Source organism: Triturus cristatus, chromosome 7, assembly GCF_964204655.1.
Source record: "Triturus cristatus chromosome 7, aTriCri1.1, whole genome shotgun sequence".
NCBI classification, from domain to species: domain Eukaryota; kingdom Metazoa; phylum Chordata; class Amphibia; order Caudata; family Salamandridae; genus Triturus; species Triturus cristatus.
The window spans coordinates 322,110,745-322,138,445 of record NC_140590.1 but is presented as its reverse complement, the minus strand read 5'-3'; the positions used below and the strand labels follow the sequence as shown (position 1 = coordinate 322,138,445).

The 27,701-nt window shown below is 48.0% G+C and overlaps 1 protein-coding gene across 2 annotated transcripts in view; it reads right to left on the bottom strand.

The window, feature by feature from the left end:
• The window catches only part of PPP1R12C (protein phosphatase 1 regulatory subunit 12C), a 1,231,266-nt gene that overhangs the window by 106,077 nt on the left and 1,097,488 nt on the right, over positions 1-27,701 (bottom strand). For both annotated transcript variants that reach the window (XM_085616407.1, XM_085616408.1), the window contains 2 exons: positions 22,556-22,606; positions 21,206-21,256 (listed from right to left, as the gene is read on the bottom strand). In XM_085616407.1, the coding sequence (XP_085472533.1) occupies positions 21,206-21,256; positions 22,556-22,606 (102 nt within the window). The remainder of the gene's footprint in view (positions 1-21,205; positions 21,257-22,555; positions 22,607-27,701) is intronic.

Sequence of the window (27,701 nt, the reverse complement as noted above, 5' to 3'; positions counted from 1 at the left end):
CGCGGGGGCTCCGCTCCGGTCACGGAACTCTTACCTGCACTAGTGGCTCCTGGTATGCGCCGGCTGAGATCACCACACCGGCGGGGATGAAGGCGTCTGACAGCCTCGTATTGAGACCGCAAGCAGGCTGGGAGGTGCAGGCGCCTCTCTGGGCCGTGGACTGGAGCGCGCCGAGTGCGATGGAGGGGAGCAGCTGGACGTTGCCGTCTCGGATTGTACGCTTCGGGGGGAAGGTCAGGAACTCCTCGCCGACGGCGCCCCCAACGAAAACAAGAAACCAAATGGGATGGCGCCAAAGTCCAATGTCCAAAGTAGCATATTCCGTTCGAGGCACATGAGCTGCAGATTACACACTGTGCATAGATTGTATAGCAGTACCCACCATTAGCGCCGACCATCAGTATCTGTTGCAGTAGTTTGAAATTGTGTTTCGAGTACAGCCTGGCCCACACTAGCCTGTTTAGTTTGCACATCAACACAATAGTGTTTAGTGAATGTGTGCGGTGTAGACCATGTAGCTGCTCTGCAGATATCATCTAAAGGAATGTTCCCCAAAAATGCCGTTGAAGCCCCTATCTTTCGTGTAGAGTGGGCTTTAGGAGGAACAGATAATGTACGTTTTGCCTTATGGTAAATCTGTATGCATTTGACAATCCACCTAGCTATCCCAGATTTTGATATGGGGTTGCCTTTGTGTGGTGGTGAGAAAGACACGAATAGTGGTTTGGTTTTACGAAAAGGTTTTGTTCTTTCTATGTAGTATAGTAGTGCTCTTTTGACATCTAAGGTGTAAAGAGCTCTTTCTGCGACTGTTTGTGGCTGCAAGAAGAATACGGGCAGCTCTACAGATTGATTGAGGTGAAAGGGAGAAATGACTTTAGGGAGGAATTTTGGATTACTGCGGAGAACAACTTTATTAAGGTGCATCTGTAGAAAGGGTTCTTGAATGGTTAGTGCTTGTAGTTCACTAACTCTTCGTAGAGAAGTAATGGCTACGAGGAAAGTAGTTTTCCATGTTAAGAATTGTAGCTCACATATATGTAGAGGTTCAAATGGAGGCCCCATTAGTCTTGTGAGAATGATGTTAAAATTCCACACAGGGGAAGGTGGTACTCTGGGGGGAATTATTCTCTTGAGTCCTTCCATAAAGGCCTTTATGGCAGGTAGTCTGAAAAGTGAGAGATGTTGTCTATTTTGTAGATATGCTGCAATGGCAGCAAGATGCAGTCTGATAGACGTATCGGCTAGGTTGCATCTTTGGAGGTGTAGTAAGTAGCCTATGATGTGTTGGATAGACTCATCTAGGGGATTAGTGTTGTTGTTATGGCAGTAAATGACAAATCTTTTCCACTTGGCTGCATAGCATGCTCTAGTGGTAGGCCGTCTAGCTTCTTTGATGACGTTCATACAGTCAGGAGGAAGGTTAAAGTAACCAAATTCTAGGACTTCAGGAGCCAGATCGCTAGGATGAGCTGAGCTGGGTCCGGGTGTTGGATCTCTCCATGGTTCTGGGTTAAGACGTGTGGAGAGAGGTGTAGTTTTTGGTGCGGAACTACTGAGAGTTCCAGCAGTGTGGTGTACCATGGCTGTCAGGCCAAAGTTGGAGCAACTAGGATTAGCGTTAAAGAGTGTTGCTGTAGTTTGCGCACCACCAGCGGAATAGCGTACGCAAATCTGCCTGATCAATTCATCCATATCGCATTGCCTTTGGACATTGGGTGAGGATACCTGGCGGCGAAGTTTGGGCACTTGGTGTTTTGCTGGGTGGCGAAGAGGTCTATCTGTGGTTGCCCCCATATCTGTAAAAACGGTTGAAGAACTTGTGGATGAAGTTCCCACTTGTGGATTTGTTGTGTTTGATGGCTCAAGAGATCGGCTATTGTGTTTTGGACTCCTGGGACATGTTGGGCTAGGAGAAAAATGTTCTTAGGTATAGCCCACCTCCATATGCTCTGTGCGAGCTGCAAGAGCTGCAGAGTGTGTCCCGCATTGTTTTTGGATATAATACATGGCTGTCATGTTGTCGGTGCGGACTAAGACAGTCTTGCCTGATATTTGTTTCTGAAATACTTTTAAGGCTAGGAATATGGCTAATAACTCCAGGTGGTTGGTGTGGAGTAACTTTTATTGAGGTGTCCACCTGCCCTGCATGGTGTGATGTAGTAGGTGAGCTCTCCAGCCTGAGAGCGATGCGTCCACTGTCATATCTATTTGAGGAACTGGCTTGAGGAACGGTAGCCCCTTGGAAAGGTTTTTGATGTTCCACCACTGCAGAGAGCGATGGGTAAGACCGTCTACCAACACCAGATCTGTTAGCTGACCTTGAGCCTGGTTCCATTGGCTAAGCACTCTTGGAGAGGACGCATCTGGAGCCTTGCATGAGGCACTATGAATATGCAAGAGGCCATCATCCCTATGAGTTGCATAAACACTCGAGCTGGTAGAGTGTGTTGCGTTTGGAATCTGGTGAGAAGAGCTTGGATGCTCGCTATCCGTGCGGGACTTTGGTAGGCGAGCGCTCTTGAGGTGTCTATTGTGGCACCGAGGTATTGTTGGGTGTGGGACGGTTGCAGCTGGGACTTGCCGTGATTTATTGTGAACCCCAGGTCGTGAAGTTGTTGGATGGTGGCGTGAGTGTGTTGTACACACTGATTGTATGAGTTGGCTTCTATAAGCCAGTCGAACAAGTTACTTACCTTCGGTAACGATGTATCTGTAAGAAACATTAGTTAGTTAGATTCCTCACCTTAGAATATCCCCAGGCGTCAGACTGGATCCGGAAGATTTTTCGTCAGCAATACCCCTTGCGCGTCGCTAGGCGTCGTCTGCGGCTCCGCGTCCGTCGTCGGCGTCGTGCGCCGGGATGACGTCGTCGGAGTACTTAGACGCCGCCCTCGCGCGCTGACGTCAGTTCTTGTACATAGCCTTCCGCGCCAGGAACGCAGAGCCATGCAAAGACCGACACTGGTGCCAAAAATAAAATCTAGGGCCCTGAAAGGGATAGCCTTAACCCTAGATGTCAGTTCGCAGAACGGGGAGGATGGGAGGGTCGGTGAGGAATCTAACTAACTAATGTTTCTTACAGATACATCGTTACCGAAGGTAAGTAACTTGTTCATCTGAAAGAAACACGTTAGTTAGATTCCTCACCTTAGAATAGATACCCAAGCAATACCATCCCCGGTGGTGGGTCTGCGAACCAAGATCACACCAGAAAGTCCTGGAGGACAGAACGGCCAAAGAAGCCATCCCTCCGGACTTGGCTGTCAAGGCAATAATGCCTGGCAAACGTGTGTAGCGAAGCCCACGTCGCCGCCTGACAGATGTCCTGCAAAGGGACTCCCCGTCCCAAGGCAGTAGTAGCCGCCGTGGCTCGAGTAGAATGGGCGCGCAGCCCAACAGGAGGGTCCTTTTTAGCCAAAGAATAGCAGATTTTTATACACAAAACGACCCACCGAGAGATGGTTCGTTTGTGCACAGCTTTCCCCTTCTTAGCGCCCACGTACCCAACAAAAAGCTGGTCGTCCACCCGGAACTGTTTTGTGCGGTCCAGATAAAAGGAGAGCGCACGTTTTGGGTCCAGACGGTGGAGCCTCTCTTCCTCTTTGGAAGGATGCGGAGGCGGAAAGAAGGTGGGCAAGGTGACAGACTGCCCAAGGTGAAATGGAGTCACCACTTTAGGAAGAAAGGAGGGACGAGGCCGAAGGACAACCTTGTCCGGATGAACAGACAGAAAAGGAGGCTTTGAAGATAAAGCCTGGAGCTCACTCACCCGTCTAGCCGAGGTGATGGCTACCAGAAAAGCAGTCTTTAGAGTTAGAAGACGAAGAGGGCAATTGTGAAGAGGCTCGAAGGGAGCGCACATCAGGAATGTCAAAACCAGATTCAAGTCCCACTGAGGCATCACAAAAGGGACAGGAGGGAACGTGTGTGTAATGCCTTTGAGAAAGCGTGTAACCACAGGGGACTTGAAAAGAGAAGGCTGATCAGGAAGCCGCAAGAAGGCGGAGATGACAGCAAGATAACCTTTCAGGGTGCCCAGGGCAGAGCCCTGCCGGGCCAGAGAAAGAAGGAAGAGGAGAACCTCAGAAAGAGGGGCGGAAAGGGGATCCACAGCCTTTGCTGTGCACCATGCCACAAATTTGTTCCACCGGCAGGCGTATACCGACTTTGTGGAGGGACGCCTGGCTGCCAGAATGATATCACAGACTTCAGGAGGCAAGTCAAATGGCATCAACTGCCGCCGCTCAATCTCCACGCATGGAGGTGGAGGCTGGACAGGTTCGGGTGGAGGACCGTCCCCTGCTGCTGGGACAGAAGATCCTCCCGAAGGGGCAGACGTATCGGGGGATCGGTCAACAGACTGAGTAGCTCGGGATACCAGTATCTTCGTGCCCAATCCGGAGCCACCAAGATGACTTGGGCCCGGTCGTGCCTGATCTTCTTCAGCACTCTGGGCAGAAGTGGTATAGGCGGAAAGGCGTACAATAGACCGCAACTCCACTCGTGACGAAAAGCGTCGCCGAGCGAGTGCCGCCTTGGAAATTCCAACGCGCAGAACTGCTGACATTGCGCGTTCTCTTCGGTGGCGAATAGATCTAACCAAGGCTCTCCCCACTGCAGAAAGAGGCCTTGCGCCACTTCGGAGTTCAGACGCCATTCGTGATCCATCATGCACCGGCGGCTGAGTTCGTCGGCTCTGGCGTTCAGAGAGCCCGCCAGATGTTGAACCACCAGGGTGACGCCCTGGTGTTCCAGCCATGTCCAGAGGCGCAGAGCCTCCTGACAAAGGGTCCACGACCCCACCCCGCCCTGTTTGTTGCAATACCACATGGCGGTGGTGTTGGCCGTGAACACCTGCACGACACTTCCCCTGACAGAGGGAAGGAAGGCTTTCAGTGCAAGCCGGATCGCTCTCAACTCCAACAGGTTGATGTGGAGACGAGACTCCGCCGGAGACCAGAGGCCTCTGATCTCCGCCTCTCCCATATGGCCACCCCATCCCAGGAGGGACGCATCCGTCACTACGACATGCTCTGGTTGGGGAAGGGAGAGGCTCTTGCCCTTGACCCACTCGCGGTCCGTGAGCCACCACTGCAACTGTTGTGCAGTGCCCTCCGAGATCAAGACATGGTCGGACAGGTTGCCGTGATGCTGGGCCCACTGAAACTTCAGATCCCACTGCAGAGCCCGCATGCGCCGCCTGGCGTGATGCACTAGTAGGATGCAGGAGGCCATCAGCCCCAGAAGCCGCAACACTAGCCTGACCGAAACCCGGGATAGAGGCCGAAAGATGGGAATCAGGGCCCGTATATCCCGGACCCGCTGTTCCGGTGGATGGACCCGGAACTGCGCCGAATCGAGAACCGCTCCGATGAAGAGGAGCTTCTGAGAGGGACTCAGGTGTGACTTCGGCACGTTGATGGAAAACCCCAGCAAATGCAGGAGATCCGCCGTAGTCTGGAGGTGGGAGACGACTGCCTGGGGCGAGCCCGCCTTCAACAACCAGTCATCGAGATAGGGGAAGACTGGAACCCCTGATCTGCGCAGATGAGCTGCGACCACCGCCATCACTTTCGTGAACACCCGAGGGGCACTGGTGAGGCCGAAGGGGAGCACGGTAAACTGAAAGTGCTCTTGACCCACCGTGAACCGCAGGTAACGCCGGTGGGCCGGCAGGACGGGGATATGGAAATATGCGTCCTGCAAGTCCAACGCTACCATCCAGTCTCCAGGGTCTAGGGCAGCTAAAACCTGAGCCAACGTTAGCATCTTGAACCTTTCCTTTCGGAGGAAGGCATTGACGTTCCGGAGGTCCAAGATAGGGCGTAGGCCCCCCTTGCCCTTCTTGGGAACCAGAAAGTAGTGGGAATAACAACCACGACCTACTTCTGGACTCGGAACGCGCTCGACGGCCCCCTTGGCCAAGAGAGCCGAAACTTCCTCGCGGAGAAGATTCAAATGATCCCCCGAGATACGGTGGTGCTGCGGTGGCATGGCTGGAGGGGTCGTCTCGAAGGGGAGGGAGTAGCCCCTTCGGACGATTTGCAGCACCCACCTGTCCGATGTTATGGACCGCCAGTGGAGCAGGTGATGGCGAACTCTGCCGCCCACTGGCGTGGTATGGGCCTGAAAGCTCGGACTAGGAGGGCTGTGAGGCGGATGCTGCAGGGGTGGAAGTGGGCTGACCACGTCGGCCTCCATTTCCGCCACGGCGGAAGCCACGTCCGCGCGCAGGTTGGTTCTGCGGCTGGTGGCTTTGCGGACGTGAGGAGGCGCCCCTTCCTTGGCCACGAAAGGGGCGAAAAGCGGAGGTGTGCGCCCGCGGAGCCGAGAGGCCCAAGGACTTGGCCGTAGCCCGGGAGTCCTTAAAGCGGTTCAGCGCACTGTCCGCCTTCTCACCAAACAGGCGAGTGCCATCAAAGGGCATGTCCATGAGGGTGGTCTGGACATCCCCGGAAAATGACGTGGACCGCATCCAGGCGTGGCGGCGGAGCGCCACCGTGGTTGAAATCGCCCGACCCAGCGAGTCCGTGGTGTCAAGCCCACATCGTATGGCGTGCCGTGCTGCATCCCTCCCATCGGCCAAAGCCTGGGTAAGACGCGCCCGGACCTCCTCCGGACACAGGGGCAGCACGTCCTCCACCGTATCCCACAGGGAATGGGAATAACGGTCCAAGAGACAGGCGGTATTTAAGGACCGCAGGCCCAAACTAAGGGACGAAAACAGTTTCTTGCCGAACTGCTCGAGTCTCTTGGAATCCCGATCCGGCGGAGCGGTCGGGAAGGAGGATTGGGAAGTAGAGGCCTGGATAACCAGACTCTCGGGGGTGGGGTGTTGGGACAGGAAACTGGGGTCGCCCGGAGCAGGGCGGTGGCGCCTGGCAACGTTCCTATCCACAGGAGGAACTGTGGAGGGCTTGGACCAGGTGCCCTGCAGAACGTCAGTGAGGGCCTCGTTGAACGGCAGCAGAGGCTCAGTGGAGCTTGCTGAGGTTTGAAGCACCTCAGTGAGGATGTTAGTCCTCACAGCCACGGCAGGCAACTCGAGCCCAAGGGCCTCGGCCGCCTTGCGCAGCACCACAGAAAATGCTGCACCCTCCTCCGAAGCCACGGTCGGAGGAGAAGTGAATCCAGTGTCTGGCGAGGTGTCCAGCCCACTGGCCTCCCCCAGTTCATCTGCCCAGTCCTGAGAAAGCTGTGACTGAACAGCCAGAGGGTCCTCGAACCCCTCCCAGTCGCCCCCTTCTTCCGATTCCTGATAAACAGGAGGAATGATCGGAACCGGACTGTAGAGATGGTAGGACTCAAGCGGCGTCGGATTCGGCGTCGGCGGACGCCGTGCCGGCGTCTGGTCCGGATGAGGGCTAAACCGGGGTGTCGGCGTCACAGGCGTCGGCGTCGGCGGCGCCGGTGACGGCGTCGGTGGTCCAGGCGTCGGCGCCGGTGGAGGGGTGACTAGGTCAACCGGCGTCGACTGGGGCCCAGGCAAGGGCCCCGCGGGGACCTGCGGCGTCGAGACCGGAGTCGTCGACGGCGCCGGGGCCGGAGCCGCCGGCACGCGAGGTCGCCCAGTCGAGTCCGCGGGGCCCGAAGGCGCGCCAGCGGGCGTCGACGGCGGGGCCAGGCTCCTCATGGCCGAGAGGAAGGCACTGATCTCCGCCGGCGCCGCGTTAGCCCCAGGGACCGGAAGGTATGGGGGCGGACGCGGCACCTGCGGCTCCGCCGGAGCCGCGGGGGTGGAACCACCCTGACCCTCGGCCGAGTCGCGCGACCGGCGAGGGGAGTCCGAAGAGCGATGTCGCCTCTTGGACTTCTTTGAGCGTTTGGACTTACCCGACGACTTGGAGCCGGACGAGCGATGGCGTCGGCTAGGGCTCCGCGAGCGATCCTTGGACCTCCTCCTGGACCGGGATCGCGCACGACGCAGAGCCGAGTGGCGAAGCTCGAGAAGCTTGCGGGACCGCTCCCGCCTAGCCTTCGAAGTCAGGGCCTGACAGTCGTTGCACGACTCCGCGTCGTGGTCGGGGCCTAAGCAGTAGAGGCACCGGCGGTGGTGATCGGTCACCGACATCAGTCGATGACAATCCTCACAAGCCTTGAACCCAGGCATCCTACCGGCACCAGATGTCGACAGACAAGGATCAAAAATGATCAAAAAAGATTTAGTCAAAAAAGACTAAAAGGGGTAGCTCTCCCGGATCTGCGCTTACTGGCGCGGAAAAAAGAAGAACTGACGTCAGCGCGCGAGGGCGGCGTCTAAGTACTCCGACGACGTCATCCCGGCGCACGACGCCGACGACGGACGCGGAGCCGCAGACGACGCCTAGCGACGCGCAAGGGGTATTGCTGACGAAAAATCTTCCGGATCCAGTCTGACGCCTGGGGATATTCTAAGGTGAGGAATCTAACTAACGTGTTTCTTTCAGATGTCTAGATACGGGAAGACATGCATCTGTTGTCTTCTTAGGTGTGCTGCCACCACTGCTAGGCACTTGGTAAACACTCTTGGTGCTGTGGTGACTCCAAATGAGAGTACTTTGAATTGATAGAGGTGACCATCCACTACGAATCTGAGGTATTTTGTGAGCGCAGTGAATGGGAGTGTGGAAATAGGCGTCCTTGAGGTCTAGAGTAGCAAGGAAGTTGCCCTGGGAAAGCAGAGGGAGGACCTGCTGGAGTGTGACCATGTGGAAGTGGTCTGAATGTATGTATAGGTTTAGGGGTCTGCGGTCTAAAATAGGCCTTAGAGATCCGTCCTTTTTTGGCATGAAAAATTATAGGGAGTAGACTCCCTTGTTTTGTTGGTGCAGGGGAACTGGTTCTATTGCACTTTTTTGTAGGAGGGAGATTACCTCCTGCTTTAATAGTAACACATGTTCTTGTGACATTGGACAGTGTTTGGGTGGTGTGTTTGGGTGGTATGTTTGGGGGGTAAATGTTAGTTTGAGACAGTAGCCTGATTTAACGATTTTGTGGACCCACCTGTCTGAAGTGATGTTTATCCAGGCAGGGAGAAATTGGTTGAGTCTTCCCCCGAATGGAGCGGAATAGTCGGGGGGAAGTGGAGGTAAGTCATGGGGTAGGTGTGGAGGCAGAGCGGCAGTTGTTTTTGCCTCTGCCTTTGCTGTTATTCCCCCTGTAACCACCCCTTTGGTAACCTCTAGTAAAGGTGGATTGTGCGGGAGCTTTGTAAGAGGTGGAGGGGCTATCCGAGGAGTAGCCTCGATGGGTGCTTCTAAAGGATGAGCGACGAAAAGACCGTCTGGGAGCTTGTGATTGCAAGGCTCCCATAGATTTGGCGGTGTCTGTATCCTTCTTCAATTTTTCGAGGGATACGTCTACATTGGGGCCAAATATGTGTTGCTCATCAAAAGGCTGATTGAGTATAGAACTCTGTACTTCAGGTGTAAGACCTGATATACGTAACCAGGCATGCCTGCGTAAAAGGACACTGGTGTTGATTGCCCTTGTGGCGGTATCTGCTGCATCTAGGGCACAGCGGATGGAGGTGTTAGTGATGGTCTTACCCTCTTGGATTAGCTCACTGGCCCTGTTTTTGTATTTGTCAGGGTGGTGCTGCATTATGGACTCAAGTTCATAATGCGCTCTGTCATACCTGGCTAGGAGCGCTTGGGTGTAAGCAATGCGCCAAATACTTGCTGCCTGTGACGCTGTGCGTTTGCCAGAGGCGTCTAGGAGTTTTAATTCCTTGTCTGGTGGTGGTACGTCACCTGACGTTTGGGAATTCGCTCTCTTCCTGGCATTAGAGACTACTAGGGAGTCTAGTGGTGCGGGCCCTTAATGTATACTGGGTCAGTAGGGGCAGCTTTATATTTCTTCTCTATTCTTGGGTTGATGACCCAAGCCCTGACAGGGTCTTTAAAGATCTCTGAAGCGTGTTTAATGACCCCTTTAAGCATGGGCAGTGTTGAGGTGGACCTTTGTGAGGTATCAACGGTATCCATAAGAAAATCCTCCTCTACTGGGTCTGTATGCAGGGCCACCCTGTGGTATTGGGCAGCTCTTTGAAGGAGCTGGTTAAATATCATCTTGTGGGGTGTAAGGGACATCTGGGACACTGTAATCATGTCAGGGGAGCCAGTAGGAGTAGGGTCCCCAAGGGGTTGATCGTCCGCACCTCCCCCTACATCATCTGAGGTGTTATCATCATCATTAATTGGGGTAGGTGATGGTGTGGGAGAGTGGTGTGGAGGAGGAGGAGGAGAAGGAATCCGCAATGGAGAGGTAGGAAAGACTCTTCTTTGGTGGCGGTGCGGGCGCAGGCATTTCTAGTGGTCTTTTCTTGATGCTGAGCATTAAATGACCAGTCCTAGGATCTTTCATTAAAGTGTCTTGCATAGGATCAGGACGAAACAGTTCATCTGTGGGAGACAGATCCTTCGGAGCCGAGGGCTTCGGTGCCGTAAGTTTTTTGGGCGTCGACTCGGTAGCGGTTCTAAGCTTGGAACCGTGTAGTTTTGAAGTGCGTTGGAACCGGTTGTTGTTTTTTCGGTTCTGAGGTCTTTGGCTTGGAAGTGTCGGGGCCTTTCGGCGGACACTTTTTAGTCGGCTCCGATGGTGTTGTCGGTGCCAAGGAACTGGTGCTAACCTTCGACGCAGAGTGCTTCGATGCGGAAGCAGCGGTCAGCGTGGATGAGGTCGATGACGCCTGTTGCTTTTCAGTACCGAGGGTAGGCTGACTCAAGCCAGAGTCGCCTAAAGGCTTACTAGGCTTCTATACCGGGCCCGAAGGCGGGGCATGGGAAGCAGTGTCTCGGCTTGCACCTGGTCCCAAAGGTGGAGGTGGTACCGAAGCCTTTTTTGATGGTGTCGAAGGGGGGGTGGGTCGGGGTCGACGTCTGTACTCACGGCCCTTTGAGCTGGAGTGATATCTTCGACGTCGGAATCATCTGCTTCGGAGGCGCTGATGAGGTCATCGACTCGAGCCTGCTCCGGAACATCGATGCCCTCTTGAAAGATGTCGGGGATCGAAGATGACGAGCGCGCCATTGTTCTTCGAGCTAGTCGGTCCTGGATGGTCTTTTTGGAGCAGAAGGAGGCACAAGCTGGACAGTTTCTGGCCGCGTGCTCCGGTAAGAGGTAGAGGTTGCACACCTCATGCAGGTCGGTGTGGGGAAACTTCGACCCACATCGAGGACACTTTTTAAATGGCGTCCTTTCCATGAGCCGGAGATGAGGCCCGGGTAGGCCCGAAGGCCTTTGTCGACGACCGGAATCGAAGACTTCGAAGTTGAAGGGTCGCGTGTGGCTGGAAACGCGATCGAAAACAATACCGTCGAGATGGGAAGGATTGCGCGTCTAAAGAGAAAACCGTTAACGGTGCCGAACTGGAACGCGAGAACACATCCGAGCCCAATGGCGGAAAAAAACAATCTGAGGATGGAGTTGATGCCCAAGCGCACTATTATCCAAAGGAGGAGTCACATACCTTGTGACTTCCAAAGACTTTCCAAGACAAAAACAAGTGCAAACATCCAGGCCCAACACCAGATGGCGATCTATACACTGTGTAATCTGCAGCTCATATGCCTCGAACAAGACAAAACAGAAAATGATTTGAACAAGGACAGTTGGTCCAGCAAGTGCCAAAAACGCCCAAAGGGCTGACAGATAACCTTTAACAGAGCCCACTACAAACTAAAGCTGGGCCAAAGACCAAATGAACAGTAACAAATCTGACAGTTTTGCCTGCCTCAGCTATGGTATGAGTGCCACAGCAAGTCACTAAATTGTTCCATTGCCTGGCGAAAGGATTATGTTACTTACCTGTACGTGGCATGTAGTGTTGTAGATTCACATGCTTGCTTACTCAAGTCACGAGTTGGAGTGATTCCTCCTCTTGGTGATAATGCTTTGCCTCCAGGCTCCTACAGTCAACTCAATTGTTAGATTGTTTTACAGCAGGAGGGTGAGCATGCAGTGTAAAGTAAGTTTAGTAAAGAGCTGGAGAAATATCTTGTATACGCTGTGCAAGAGACTGACCTCGGCGGTCTTCCTTGATCGCATTTCATGATTTTGATACAGCAGTCAGGCTGACTAAGGCGACCTCTTGCTCAGCATATACAAGAGATTTTTCCAGCTCTGCTATTAAAAGATACCCTCCTATAAATACAGATCGCGCGTTTCCTCTTAAGTTACAGACGTTACTAACTAGTAATACGCCGGTAGAACTGTCAGCCCTTTTCCCCTCACTGGGTGCACGGTTGGGCCCCATGTGAGTACCTTTTTTCAGAATACACTTCCTAGTGGTGTGCATTTTACACTGACAGTTGATTCACATTTTTTCAGGTGTCCCTCCATGTTCGGTCCTGAAGAGACTTCCTATTGCTGGTGGGGTCGAAACACCGTCGACAATTCTAAAACAAACCATTCCTCAGCCCTTATGATTGTACTAGAAGGCTGTGACTAATTATTGAATATTTATGTTATGGTCGTTTTTGTATTATTGAAACCTATTTTTATGTCACAAACTGTCACAATTTGATATGTAGGTTCAATGTTCACTTGGGACACCATGCACCTTTCAAGATTAATTTGATTGCATATTCATATAAACAGCTAATATTTGTAAATGTCCTGATGTATATGGTTTTTCTCTCTCCGACATCTCTTCACCCAATGGCATTTGGCGTGGCAGCGAGGGCAGAACCAGAAAGGCGTCTTTTTAATTACCAGCAGGGCATTCTATGGAAGACCTGATGGAGACAGAGTTCAAAGGCCCCGAAGGGGACCCGGTGGAAGCGCATCAAATTGACGAGCGATTGCACCTCGATACACAGAGTGGTAAAGCACATTGAAAATACCGCCGCAGGTTAGAGTGTATTAGGAACCAAAGAGCAATCCATAACAGCCTTGACATGAGGCACAGGCATACTTGTCCGAACCATACAGCCGAAAGAAAACAATCTAACAATGGAGTAGATGCCCATGCGCATTATCACCAAGAGGAGTTGTCACTCGAACTAGTGACTCAAAATACTTATTCGAAGAAAAACTACTTGGACACACCTGGATCCGACACTAGATGGCAGGAATATGCAAAGCATGTGTATCTACAGCGACACATGCCTCAAACACATTTCATAGAAGGGTGCCTGGCTTCCAGGAAGACATGCACTATTTTAGGACTTAGATCAAATGCAGTCAACTGCAGCCGCTCAATCTCCATGCATGGGGGTGTAGATTGAGAAGGTGAAGGACCCGGCCCTACTTCTGTACAAATTCCACCCAAAGCAGCAGTTTGATCGATTGACAGATGTCCATCAGAAGGCTCAGGTTCCACATACTCATGGCCGAACTGGAACGACTAGGATTACTTAGGCCTGGTTGTTCCTGAATTTTCTGAACTTGGAGCAGAAAAGGCTGAGGCTGAATCAGGGAACGCCAATGTGCAAAAGTGTGCACACTGCATGTTCTCTGCAGTAGCAAGGAGAGCGAGCCAGGTCTATCCTCACTGTGGGAAGATACCTGCACCACCTCCGTATGCAGCTGCCATATGGGATCTGCGAGGCATGGCCAGCTAAGTTAGTCTACCCTGGTGTTTAAAGATCCCACCAGATGGTGTATTGTCACAGTGATGCTCGGACGATTTAGCAAGATTCAGAGAAGCAGGGCCTTATGACCCATGGCTCTCCCCTTTCTCATTGTAATATCACTTAGCAGTGTTGTCATCTCCTTGATGAATGGTAAGAAGGCTTTTATAAGCCAAGAGAATGGCCTGCAGCTCCAGCAGGTTGAAGTGGAGGTGCACCTCTGCAGGAGACCAAAGACCTCTAATCTCCAGCTCTCCTAAAATGACCTCCCCAACCCAGTAGCAACGACCTGTCACTGTAATCCTTTCCGGGTGGGGGTCTGCTGCTGGCCAAATTGGGTTCAACAGCCACCACTGCAGATCGTTTGCATCCTCCTCAGAAACCTGGATGGAATCTGACAGATTCCCATGGTAGTGGGCCCACTGAGACCTCAGATTCCACTGCAGAGCTCACACAGGACACTTGGAATGGCTGACAAGTAGTATGCAGGAGACCAGTAGGTCAAAATCAAAAAGCCCCAGAATCATCACCAATAAGCCTAAAACATCATTGCCTAAATGTCCTGGACTTGTTCCAGAAGGAAGGCCCAAAAATGCACAGCATCCCAGATGGCTCTGATGAGAGCCTCTGAAGGAATAGTGTGACTTCTGCACGTTGATTATGAACCCTAAAAGATGTAAGAAGGTTTGCAGTTTTCTGGAAGTGGCCCACCCATGGCTGTGGCGAGCCTACCTTAAAAAGCCAGTCATCAAGATAGGGGGAAGACTGGTAACCCCAACCTCTGAAGATATGCAGCAACCACCACCATCAGCTTTGTATACACCTGAAGGGTACTGGGGAGGCCAAAGGGGAGGATAGAAAACTGACAGTGCACATGAACAACCTCTGTAATCCAATCTAAACTATGAAACGGCGATATAGCCATCTGGTGTGATGATACAGTAAACACTAACAGCCTGTCCAAGGCTTCATTTATTTTCCAGGAGTGTATCTTGTTTCAGAAAATCAATTTGAAACCTGCATTGCTGCATTAATTTGTTCAGGAAGGTGAAAAATGTTAAAGGGAAAGAAAAAGAACGGCTTAAACCCTGTAGTTTTAGGAGGGTACATATTCCGTTTGGCACTGGAAAGGAAATTTGTTAGGAAAAGCTCTTGAGGAATAAGAGGCGCTAGCTCGATCTGTGTACAAAGCCACCGAAAGAAAGGAACTGATGTCAGCACGCCTCTGTGGTGCTTATACGCAGCTCAAGCTGTTATTTCCGGAGCCGGGCCGATAGAATCCCACAACGTTATTTACTGGCATGCTGGGGCTATGCTGAAAAATCTTCACGATCCAGTCTGGAATTCTAAGGGTGAGGAATCTGCGGTTAGATGTATCCATTAGAAGTGGATCGTTTTCTAGATCGGTCTAATTCGCAGGACTGAGACCAGGCCCAATAATTGAGTGGGAATCAAACCTGCGTTTCAACTGCAACCTCTCCTTGTACCCAGTAATGTAGAGCTTCAGCTCCTGGTCTCAACGGCTTTCTGGTGCATGCTGAAATACTTGTTGCACTACTTAGAAATATGACTGGATCCCAGGCACCAAAGAGACCCTTTCTTGTTCCATGGCCAACATATACTGTCTTCAGTTTTGGCAAAGTTTGAAGCCTTAGGTTTGTGTAGTAGAAATTGTTCTCTAGCACACCATCCATTAGTTTGAGAAACCATCACCTGGAAGAAGAGCTCTGGGTCCGCATCCAATTCAGAGACTGAAAGGAACCGATTGCAGCGTTTGTTTTCAGGTGCCCATTGCTTTCTAGGGTGTAGCACTTAAGGCTACCAACCGGTCTAGCACCTTTGCACCCGGACACCCCAAGGCAGGTAAACTAAAACTGCTTGTGGTTCTTTGGACCTTGGCCCCCGCCCCAGCACCCTAAGTTCCAAACGGAATCCTCAAACTTCGACTACAAGTATATATTTTCAGTATGTCTTTCCTTCCATAGGATAACATTACTGCTTTCGAGGCTTGTACCTCAAAAAACGTTATTTGTGTATTTGACTGTTTTCTTGTAATATCCATAACTCTGAAAGAACTTACCTGATTTCGATGATCTTGGTGTCTAAAATTATATAAAAATCCTGTTATTTTTTATGAATTGGTCTCGGATTTGTTTTTGAGTGTGTGTACCATTTATTGACTGTGTGCAACAAATCCCTAACACTCCCCTCTAATAAGCCTAGGCTTCTTGACCACACTACTACAAATAGAGCATTTGAAATTATTAAAGTAGGGTCTGTAAACCAATAAGGGTCATCTGGACTTTGTGCATGGTGTGCTCCTACATTGGCCAACTCCATAAAAAGCCAGCTTCCTACTATCTGAATGTGAGAAGTTGGCCTGGTATACGATGTTCACTAGTTAAAGTGACCACCTTGTACCATGCCAAGCAACCCTTATGGTGTGGTTGTAAGTCAACCTTTTCGGACTAGCTGCCCTAGTGGTAGCGTAGGCTAAGCAGTCTTTGATGCTAAACTCGTGAAACGTGTTAAGCAAGCTGTTTTACCAAATGCAACCCCCTTTTATACCAATGAAAGGACACCACACAGATATATATTCAAAATATATATGTATTTATTTCTCAAAGTAACCCCTAGTCTCTTTATGAGCACAGGAGCACAAATCGTCAAACAAGATTACAGTAGAATACACAGAAGTTGCACTTTATATGGATAGGCCCTGGTGGCCGCTCAAACCATATACTAAAATAGTGGTACAAGTACCACGAACAGAAAAGGGAAAAGGCCTAGGGCCTCTAGAATCGCTGGGCCTACAAGGAGCTAACTTCAGTTAGTGACCAGGACGTCCACGGGTTGCTTGTGCAGAGCAAATAGTCACACACGTGCTCCCATAGGTTTTCAATGGGTGCGTAAAAAGTACAAAGTTACTGCAAAAAGGATCTTCCGGAGGGACTATGAACTCAAGATTGGAAACACAGACACTAGAGCTGATACTCTACACTTGGGCACCGGAGTGCCAGCTTTACCTCACCCACAGGAAGCGGGTGCGTAGGTGTCGAAGTGCGTCGGGTTTCTTCTATATGTTCAATGGAGCCTGAAGACAAAGATGCTGCAGGCAGTCGGTCCGGAAGGGATGCGGTGGATCCAAGAGTGGATCGGAGTTGTAGAAGACCTGTAAGCAGAGGGGACAGTGTTCACAGTCACTAGCCAGCGTGGCACCAGGTGGGTACCAGGCGATGTCGGGTGCAAACTGGAAGGAAGGTGTAGCTCGTCTCTGCAGCCACGTGGTCCCTGAAGGTCGACGACGTCCAGGAGTCAGTTCACGAGCTGTCCCACGCAGGCTCTCGCTGTCGGCGGTGTCGGCGACTTGATCGAAGCAAACAAGCCTTGGCAAAAGCAATTGTTGTGGAAAACTAAATAAGCTGTTGGTTCTGACCAGCAAGGTCAGAGGGACTGCTCCTTTGGAGGGGAGCAAGGGCCAGTCTGGAGCAACCAGACCAGCGGTGTAGTTCTTGAAGTTCGTCGCCAAGATGGCCACTAGCCAGCGGGCCAGCAACCGGTTAGGCGCGTCGAGTGGCAAAGTGCAGAAGGGCCCCACACAGATCGTGGAGATGCTGGAGGGCTCACCTTTGGTGCAGATGCTGCTCGGGTGTTGGGCTTCTCAGATCCCAAAGCACAACTTGGAGGGAGCCTCGGTTGTTGCACTGGTCAGCTTGTCGTGGTCGTTTCAAGATGGCTGGCTCCACGTGTCTCGATGCCTCCACGGGTCTCCTCTTTTCAGGGACTGTGGATCGGGCGGTGAGAGGTCTGGAGGTCCAGGTCTTGTCAGTCTCTGGGCTCGGGCTCCGGCGGGAGGCGGCGGCAAAGCAGACGTTGATTCGCTGGATGGTGCTTGCGTTAGCAAGGTGGTCACTCCCTGACCACAGGGGAGATTGGCTTCAGTCCTCTGTGCGGCAGAGCGTCGAAGTTCCCGTCTTCTTCTTAGTTTCAAGTTGATTCCAGGATGTCTGAAGTCTTAGGACACAGCTCCTACCTTTAAGCGGATTCTAGGGGCCGGACTACCTACTAGGTCCCTCCCTAAGGGTGGGACCAGGAAGGGGGGTGGTTACACCCCCAATCCTTTGTCCAGCTCGCCCCAGGCCCGGGACTGGTGTGCCCCAGGACCGGTTTGGACTGGCATATGCACCGAGGCTCCTTGTGAGCCTCAGGCATGTCTGGTTTCTTTCAAGCCCTACCTGACCAATACACAAAATCCTGTCTGGGGTGGTGCACGCACCTCCCCTGGCAGGAAACCCTTTGTCCACACCTCCCAAACTGGAAGGACTCTCAGCAGCAGGAGGGCAGACTTGTGTCTGTGGTGGCAGCATCCATTTTGTGGAGCTGAGGCTATGTTTGATTTTACCCGGGTTTCAGGTACTGTACATGTCGTGTCCCTCTAGAAGGGTGGAATGCTAACCCCGTCGCCAGAACTGGCGAGGGGTTAGTATTCCAATTCGTATGACACCTTACTCGACATGTTTTGATAAAGCCAAACCAAAGTTAGCATTTAACCGCGAGGTTCATAATGCACTTAAGAGTATATGGTATGACGATATCTGGAAACAGTAGAAGGAAGTTGTTCCGACCACTGCAGACAGGCTCAGCTCATGCCAGAGCACCATCTCACATGGAACCAAGCACTCTGCCTTCAGGATTGTTAAGGCCTGCCATAGGAGTGACTTATAGGTTAACATGTGTCCCATTTAAGGTTAGGTATAGGTATACTACACCTAAGTAAGAGGTGGTTACACCAACTTACCCCAGCTGAGTGATCAGCCAGTTGTGTCAAATTTGTTAGGCCAGGCCAGGGGTGGCACAATACATGCTTCAGCCCCTGGTTGGCCTTAGATACACCAATGCCCTGGGTACCTAGTGTACACTGGTACAGGGGCTCACAGGGTGATCCACTTCCAATTGGTTATGCACCTAGGGTGCATAGTGTAAATTTAGTAGAGAGAACAGCAGGCTGGGGGTCTGATTGGCAGGCCCACAGCCTCAATATGTCAAAAACCAGTGAAGCAAAAAGCAGAAATTTGGGGTGACCATAGGATAGCAGACCCCTACTCCTACACTGAACAAGCAGCTACCTGGCAAATCTTTTACAAAGGCACTCTTCTCAAGAACACAGCAGAAGTCACACTATCCCTGGTAGTGTTAGATTATTTCGGAAGACTGAGACCTATTAGCAGCCTCATAACTTTAAAAACAAGGTGATGGATGGAATGATTCAATTAATCTCAGCCACGGGCAGTTGCTTGGGTCTCCTTCCAGTCCATTGTTTTTCGCCCCGTCACAGCACCCTAAAGTCCAGCTATATGCAAATCCGTATTGGCTCTGCTCCTCAATAGAACAGTCTGTTCAAAACTGCCAGATGAGGCCTTCTCCACAAGGGACCACAGGCAACCACAGCTTCACCCTAGTTGAGGCTTGTCGGTAGGGTGTACATTGAGTCCTATGGCAATAATACAGTCTTAAGACAACAAAAATCTGCATGTCCATCTTTCATTCGATTGATGAGTCCTTTGAGATCAGACATGGCAGGCTTTTCTCTGCCTTACGTGAATGCAGAAAGAAACAAAAAAAGCCTGGTAACTAAAATTCATGAAATCACATGCGGCTACCACCTTAGAAAAAGAGTGGATTCAATTTCATAGTAAGTTTGATACATATGCTGTAATGCCCTGAAGCTTGTTCAAAACATCTCCTCCTGGTTGAAATTACTGCACCAGCTAAAGCCTTTTACAAGAAAGACATCTGGCATCAAGTCTAAGCAAAGGTTCAAAATGTAGAGAAACTAATTGGGCAACTTCAGTAAAAGTCCTAATTGAGCAGTTGTGAGATACCTAAAAAACAACTCTGATCTCAAATGAACTTGAGCAAAACAAATACACAAACAAATACAAAGCACCACCCTATAACCTACAATTTTCCGTAGGTTTGGCAACTCACAAAACAATACTCCACATTCCAGGTAAAATTATAAAAGATAAGCACATCAATGCATTTCTAAAGCGCCACGATCAAATCTCAGCCACTTGGGAGCCAAACAGTAATTGAGTGTCCAGATATGGGGGCAAGAGGCTGAACCCATGTCCCTCCTCGTAGAGTACCGGTGAAACAGACAGCAGCATGCCCAATTTCCTGTTGCTGAGACTGAAGATCTGGATAAAGATATCCTCTGACAGAAGGCTACCCTCTGCTTAGAGCAGTTGCTTAAATAATGTTTTCCTGCAAACTGAGGTGCCTTAATATGTATGCATGTAAGGAGTGCCCACTGTTCCAGCAATGCATTTAAAGTCACCAGAGCTAATAAGATGGCACTCAGCTCCAAAATACTGATACGCCTTCTGTTTTTGACCAAACGTCACTAACTTTCAGTTGCTCCACAATCACTCATATTGTTGTCAAAGCAGCATCTAGCGTCACTTAATTCTAGTAGAGGAAAATCTTGGATATGTAAATGGTTGCCGTCCTCTGTGCACCTCTAAAGCTCCTGACAGAGCTTCTGCCTGATCTTTAGTTGTAAGTCGTCCTTAATGCCATGATCAATGAATCCCCAGTTACCACTGCAGAAACCTCAATCTCAAGTCCGAGACCTCAAACTGGACTACATGGGTAGTCATTCTGTATACAATAAAATATATCAGGTCCTGTATGTGTTGGACCCTCCATAGCAATAAAAAAAACCTTAACCAGATAAGCGACAGACTCAAACTGGCATTCAGGTTTGCAAGGTTTCCACTTTACTAAAGTCATAATGTGAACGTCAGTGTCACCACACGTAAAATGCAGTATCACATAAGCACTCGCAACTGACCGCTAAAGGAGGTCAGTAGCCAGGTGCTAAAAATAAGAACTGTAGTTAGCAAGTATGTCTTGTTAATGTGTTGCGGGAGAATGATATACCAGTAAATGGAATGAGTTTGTCCACTCAACTCTTTCTACCAATAACGTATTCATCTGAATGAGCTAAGTGTATGGCCTTTGGCCCTAAGAAAAAACACTAGAGTACACTGTAAATTTCCAGAACTAGATCTTTCATAGATTAGCAAATTATGTTCAGCTTATTTTCTGCTGTTAAGGCTATTGAAATCACTAGTCCAACACCGGAGAATGTTTAGAAAAGAACATATGAATCAATTAAACATTCAGAAGTGGATAACCAAAATTGACAGGCATAACAATCAGAACACTAGGTGCATTTAGTTTAGACCAGTAATTAATTTGCATAGCAGGCATAATGAACCTTTCTTTTACATGCAGCCATTTCCACCTGCATTACTCTTTCCACTACAATAAAGAGGTAAAGGTGGGAGCAATGCAAATGTGATAATTTGGGACCAGTTTTTGGAAGAGAATCCGCACAAAACACTTTCAGATGCTAGCAGCCCTTTACTTGTTCAATTAGCACATGCCTTCACTGTGCGCATTACTTAGCAGAACATTCTAAAAACAAGACGGGGAGATCTCTGGTGGATCAGCAGTGATGAAGTTCGGGAGTATTAATCTGCCAATTGGTGGGGAAAAGCATTCACCAGCTCATCCTTCATGCTATGTGGAATGCTTATGTCAGATAAGTAGAGTTTATTAAAATTGATCTAATAGGTTACCTTTAGCTCTTCCTCTAGCTCAGCAGCCTTTCTCTCCAATGCTCGGCGCTCCTAGGAAAAGAGAAGCAGCACACGATATGTTTAACAACGGAGCTACGAACATTGCTACTAAGCTAGGGTAAGCAGCTACACGAAACAAAATACATTAGATACATCTCATGAGCACACAATACAGCCCAGCTAAATCATGGTTTCTATAAATGGTGGTCACTGCCAATATAATATGCTATAAAAAAATAAAGCATGCTAGTTATTTTACTTAAAAAGTCAAGGACACACACGATGCAACATTTCACATCCATCCAAAACAACACTGACAAGACCTACAGTGGGCTACCACTTAACGTCTTGTTAAACTAGGAGGCCCTCTGCAAACTCATAGAAATACACAAGAGCAAACATCACATATGAACTTAACACCAACAGTAGTTGCCACTAAGGAGACACACGTCATAAGCACAAAGAGCATGCTGAATTGAACACTTCACACATGCATTACTAACTTCAATATCAGAGTACAGCTCACATACACCCAACAGAAGGATATTAAAATCATACTGACAACTCAATTAAATAATTAGAGTGTAGTTCAAGCCATCACCATTAGATCTAGATGAAAACCTTAGAATCATAATTAGCATAAAAGAGGCACAAGTTCAAGATGAAAGCAGACGAAACGATTTCAAATGCTATTACCTAAACAGCCAATGGAAGGCAAGAAGTATAAACAGAAAGGCAGCCATCTGCACAGGCATGTACTCTGCACCAGAACAAACATTTTTCCTGTACAACTTCAGTAAATAGGATTAACTGAATAGTGACATTCATGTTTTCCACGCTGCAGGATAGTAGATGAACAGAAGATAATCAAAACTGTCTCCACATTGTTCTAAGATGCTGGTGCCTCAGAAAGGCTGATCTTGCTGCAGAAGTCAGTAACATGTTAGGCTCCACTTTTTTTTTTTGAAAGCAGAGGCCGGTTGGGAGTCCTGTTGTCCAGGTTGCCTTATTGGCCAATAAAAGAGCGACATAGCCCCTCATCTACTACCTTCGTTGGAGTGAATCTACTAGCTTCCATATGGAGCAGATCATGTCTTTACTCTGATAGGCGACACAGTGGAAGAATGAAACTCATGGATGACCACTGGCACTGTGACAATCCTTTGTCTTGAATTTAAAAGATCTCGGTGTTGTTCAAGACGCATCTTGCGATACCTAACTGGGAGAAGCATTTATTTCTTTACAGTTTGAATGGAGCAATTAACACATTTCGGACAGATCACAGAAAAAAGAAGGGAAGAGGAGCAAAAAGCTAAATGAATCAAAAAACAGTTAAAATAACATACTTACAAATCTCTCAAGCTCCAGTAAAGCAGGCCTTTCTGCATAGCGCTCATGTCTCTGAAGAGAACACATAGTGTGAGCAAGGCATTTTTATGCAGTAACTGTGCAACAAAGTAACTTAATAAAAATAACTTAATTGGGGAAGTAAAACAGGTAGGGAAAATAGGTTTTAAATATATATTGTAATAAGTTCTGGAATAGTTCATGCTGATCCTTGCTGCTAAAATTTGAAATGGAAAAATGTACTGAAATGTAAAAAGGAAAACAGTAAAATAAGCATTACTTCATATATGTTTATGTAACTTTGCAAGATGAATATTAAGCAATATAAATTGAAGTAAAATATTTGTAACAAATATTTGTTTTTAAACAGTTGCTCATAAAGAACTTACATATTGGAGTAAATAGTGTATGTATACAGAAATTATATATTGATATAGGGTGCATAATGGGGAACTTTGTAACATGGTACAATATTGCTATCGAGGGGCTCTAGTGACATCAAAAACAATGACGAGGCAGGTTTAAATGCTATGCCACCAGAATCACAATATGGCAATTTAAAACCATATTAACATGTTAAGCATTATTTATTTTTACATTACACGTTTATTTTGGGGGTACATCGCATGAAGTTGTTTTCATCAAAGTGCAGCTAACAATGGACATGGATTGGGATTACTGTTTTGGGGTTTAACTCTCATAAATAGACTGCTAATAAAACAATGGAGCAGGCAGGTGGAGCTATGCAATTCTGTTCCTGCAGCATTTATCACATAATTATGGACTGACCAAATTAGCCACAGTTTGCAGTCTTCACAAAAATGTAGCTTGCAGCTCAAATAGATGCATAAACTGCAAGAGAATGCGCCACATAATTTGCCTGCCTACAAAAAGTTAGATAACCTTGCTGTATAATCCTAGTGTTACTGAGAACTGTAAAACTGAATTCTAGGTTTTTATTTTTTTATACCAGTGCATTTTGTACATTACAATCACCCAAACGCACTAAACAAACGCGCACACACACACACACACACACACACACACACACATATATTACCTACTGGCGGTCGCCAGTAGGTAGTAATAGTTAGGACCTATTTTCCATAGGAAATCCGCAACATTCTATTCCCAATAAGTCTGGCGCCGGTTGACGAATCTTTGCGAAATTTTCCAAACTCTTGGCCAGCTCCAGTCCGCTCCTATCCCGAAAGTTTCGTGGTGATTTGTCAAGCGGGGGCTGAGAAAAAAGGGGGTCCCAAAACGCGTTTTCCCCATGCAATTTCCCATAGGACCTGTTGACGCAGCTACAGCCCGAACTGCTGAACGGAATTACACCAAATTTGGCAGAAAGGTAGACCTTGGTTCAGAGTTGTGCCTTTTGCTTAAATGGTGTAAATCCGTTCAGTAGTTCCTGAGATAATCAAAAGTAAAATCACATGTATATCTGGGCGGAGCTTAACCACACATCTCATCGTGAGATCTGATTGGCTGTCAGCACTTCATCCAAGAAGTGTTGGCAGCCATCTTGGGACCAATATACATGATAGCACCTCATTAAAAAGCATTGCAGTTAATAGAAGGTTTTAAGACTTTAGTTACATTATAAATCATTTGTTGATGGTACCATACTCATTTTAGGAATTGTGTTTTAAGGTGATTTTACCATGTGAAAAAGCCTTCTGCTGGGATATCATGAATCATGTTTGAGAGAAAACTATTTTCACCTGCTTTTCCCACAGAGGTTTGGAAGGTGATCTATAAGCTAAACTGAGAGCATATTTTCTGTACATTCACATGATCTTTCTTAGTCATGTGAGAATGAAGTCTGACATTCTCAGTAACACATGTACATCCAACAAGGGCAGAGACTGTCAGTTGATTCCTTTGTGTTCTACTGCAGCTTCCCAGAGTGTTCCAAAGAACAACTAGAGCGCTAACTCTCCTACTTATGATAAACGTATGGCACACCTGAAGCCATCTTGATTGGAATAAAGTGGTAACTCTTAAAACATTTAATTTAAAAAGCAACAAAATGAGGGGGTTCATTTTGCCATAGAATGTATGATTAGTGCTGCAGAAAGAAAAATTAGGGCACATTTTGAGTGACTTCTCAAATCCTCTTCTATTTCATTAAAGAATTCTGACATGCAGACTGAAACATGCACTTTCAATACCAGCAGCAGACTTCACTGGTGAGCAGTAGCTTTACTACAGTGATCTAATGAGCAACTAGAGTGCTAACATTCTGAATTTATGGCAAATGTGTGACACATCTGAATGCCTTCTTCATTGAATCAAAGTAAAAAACTGACAGTATGCCTACTGAGGAGATTCTAGTAAATGAGGAAATTAGGAAACTTCATAACAAGTCTCCCAAGATGGCCACCAGAGACAAAAGAGCACAAATGTAGCACAAATATCACCGAGATGTAGCCCAAGTATAGCCCAATGACAGAAATCCCAGAGTGTTTTAAAGAACAACTAGAGCGCTAACAGTCTTACTTATGACAAAAGTATGGCACACCTGAAGCCATCTTGATTGGAATAAACTGGTAACTCTTAAAACATTTAATTTGCAAAGGAACAAAATGAGGGGGTTCATTTTGCCATAGAAATTATGATTAGTGCTGCAGAAAGAAAAATTAGGGCACATTTTGACTTCTCAAATCCTCTTGTATTTCATTAACAAGCATTTACAATGCAATAGGTCTCGCAATAGCGAGATTTTGAGCTATTGGCATTGTAAATGGCAATGGCTTTTTTAATATTAAACGGCCTTGTCATTTACAATACCAATTGATCAAACTTTAGCAAAAGCAAGACCTATTGTATTTTAGAGTACGGTGTCCGTGAAGCAGGCGCCGCGCTCACCAATAAAGTAAAAAAAGAAAGAAGAAAGAAACAGGGCGTGGTGTTTCCGAAGCGGGCATCGCTTGCACAGAGCACACATGAACACACATGCCATGGTCCGGAGCACAACGCTTAGTCCGATGTGGAAAAAAACAACTCCCAGGGTCTTATTTGCACACAAACTCCATACACACACCCAAATACGAGCGGCACCACCCCAAAAGTATATACAGTCATAATAACACATATTATCCACACTCAAGTCAACTTGCATCTACATACAATTCACACCAGACATATACCGCACACTACACCAAAATGGAAAAAATATACCTACACAAACAGCGCAGACACCAATCTCCGAAACGGGGCAACACACAAACGCACGTTTTCAAAGCGATGTCTTCGGAATGCAGTTCAACTCCTCTGAACTATTGCAGATATCAAAACAACGCTTTCAGTTTGCCTCCTCGTGAACTGGTGCCTCATATTGTCAAGCAAAGCATGGGCCAAGGAGGGTGGGAGTGGCCCCACCCGAGTTCACACAGAACAAGCTTTGGCAACGCGGCCGCGTCACTTTGAAAGTGATCGTGATCGCGATTACGATCGCGTGCTAGGAAAGACACATGGCGCTGCGCGCGTGCACGTTCACGTGCACTGTAGCTTTAGGCCACGGCAGCACTTCGAAAAGCCTGTATACAAAATGTCTCGGCCAGATCAGCGCAAGCGCTGGATCAGGCGAGACCTAAAAAGTTCTGACATGCAGGCTGAAACATGCTCTGTGAATACCAGCAGCAGACTTACCTGGTGAGCAGTAGCTTTACTACAGTGATCTAATGAGGAACTAGAGTGCTACCATTCAGAATTTATGGCAAATGTGTCACATCTGAATGCCTTCTTAATGGAACCAAAGTAAACAAGCATTGAAAATGCAATAGGTCTCACCCTCGTTTAAGTTAAAGCAATTCTGTTTGTAATTAGGTGGCTTTTTAGCTTTGCTTTTATTAGTGTTTTTCAAAATTTTATGTACATGACATGCATATATGTATGCATGCATTTATGTATGTATGTATACATACGATCAAGGCCGTTCGCCGGCCGAAACGCGTCATGACATAAGGGAGATTTGAGAACTGAATAAAACGATATCTACCGACGAAGAGGAGTTCGTGCATTCTTTCTTTTCCTTGAGAAAAATTGGTGAATGCTCTGTGTTCATATATATATATATATATATATATATATATATATATATATATATATATATATATATATATATATATATATATATATATATATATATATAAATGCATATGCATATATGTGTGCGTGTAGAGAGGTAGAGAGAGGTTGAGAGGTAGAGCTGTAGAGGTAGAGACGTAGAGGATGAGTAATAGAGAGTAGAGAGTAAAGTGAGTAGTAGAGAGTAGTAAAGAGAGTAGCAGAGAGTGAGTAGGAGAGAGTAGTAGAGTGAGTAGGAGAGAGTAGTAGAGTGTAGTAGAGAGTGAGAAGTAGAGAGTAGTAAAGTGTGAGTAGTAGAGTGAGTAGTAAAGAGTAGTAGGGAGTGAGTAGTAGATAGTAGTAGAGAGTGAGTATTAGAGAGAGTAGTTGAGAGTGAGTAGTGGAGACTGAGTAGCAGAGAGAGTAGCAGAGAGAGAGTAGTAGAGAATGAGTAGTAGAGAATGAGTAGTAGAGTGAGTAGAGAGTAGTAGAGAGAGTAGTAGAGAATGAGTAGTAGAGAATGAGTAGTAGAGAATGAGTAGTAGAGAATGAGTAGAGAGAGTAGTGGAGAGTGAGTAGTGGAGAGTGAGTAGTGGAGAGTGAGTAGTGGAGAGTGAGTAGTGGAGATTGAGTAGTGGAGATTGAGTAGTGGAGAGTGAGTAGTGGAGAGTGAGTAGTGGAGAGTGAGTAGTGGAGAGTGAGTAGTGGAGAGTGAGTAGTGGAGAGTGAGTAGTGGAGAGTGAGTAGTGGAGAGTGAGTAGTGGAGAGTGAGTAGTGGAGAGTGAGTAGTGGAGAGTGAGTAGTGGAGAGTGATTAACAGAGAGTAGTGAAGTATCAGATTGAGTAGGAGAGTGAGTAGGAGAGTGAGTAGGAGAGTGAGTAGGAGAGAGTGTGTAGTAGAGAGAGTGAGTAGTAGAGTGAGTAGTACAGTAGTAGAGAGTGAGTAGTAGAGAGTAGTAGAGAGTGAGTAGCAGAGAGAGTAGTAGAGAGTAGTAGTGAGCGAGTAGTAGAGTGAGTAGTAGAGAGTGAGTAGTAGAGAGAGTAGTAGAGAGAGAGTAGTAGAGTAGTAGAGTGA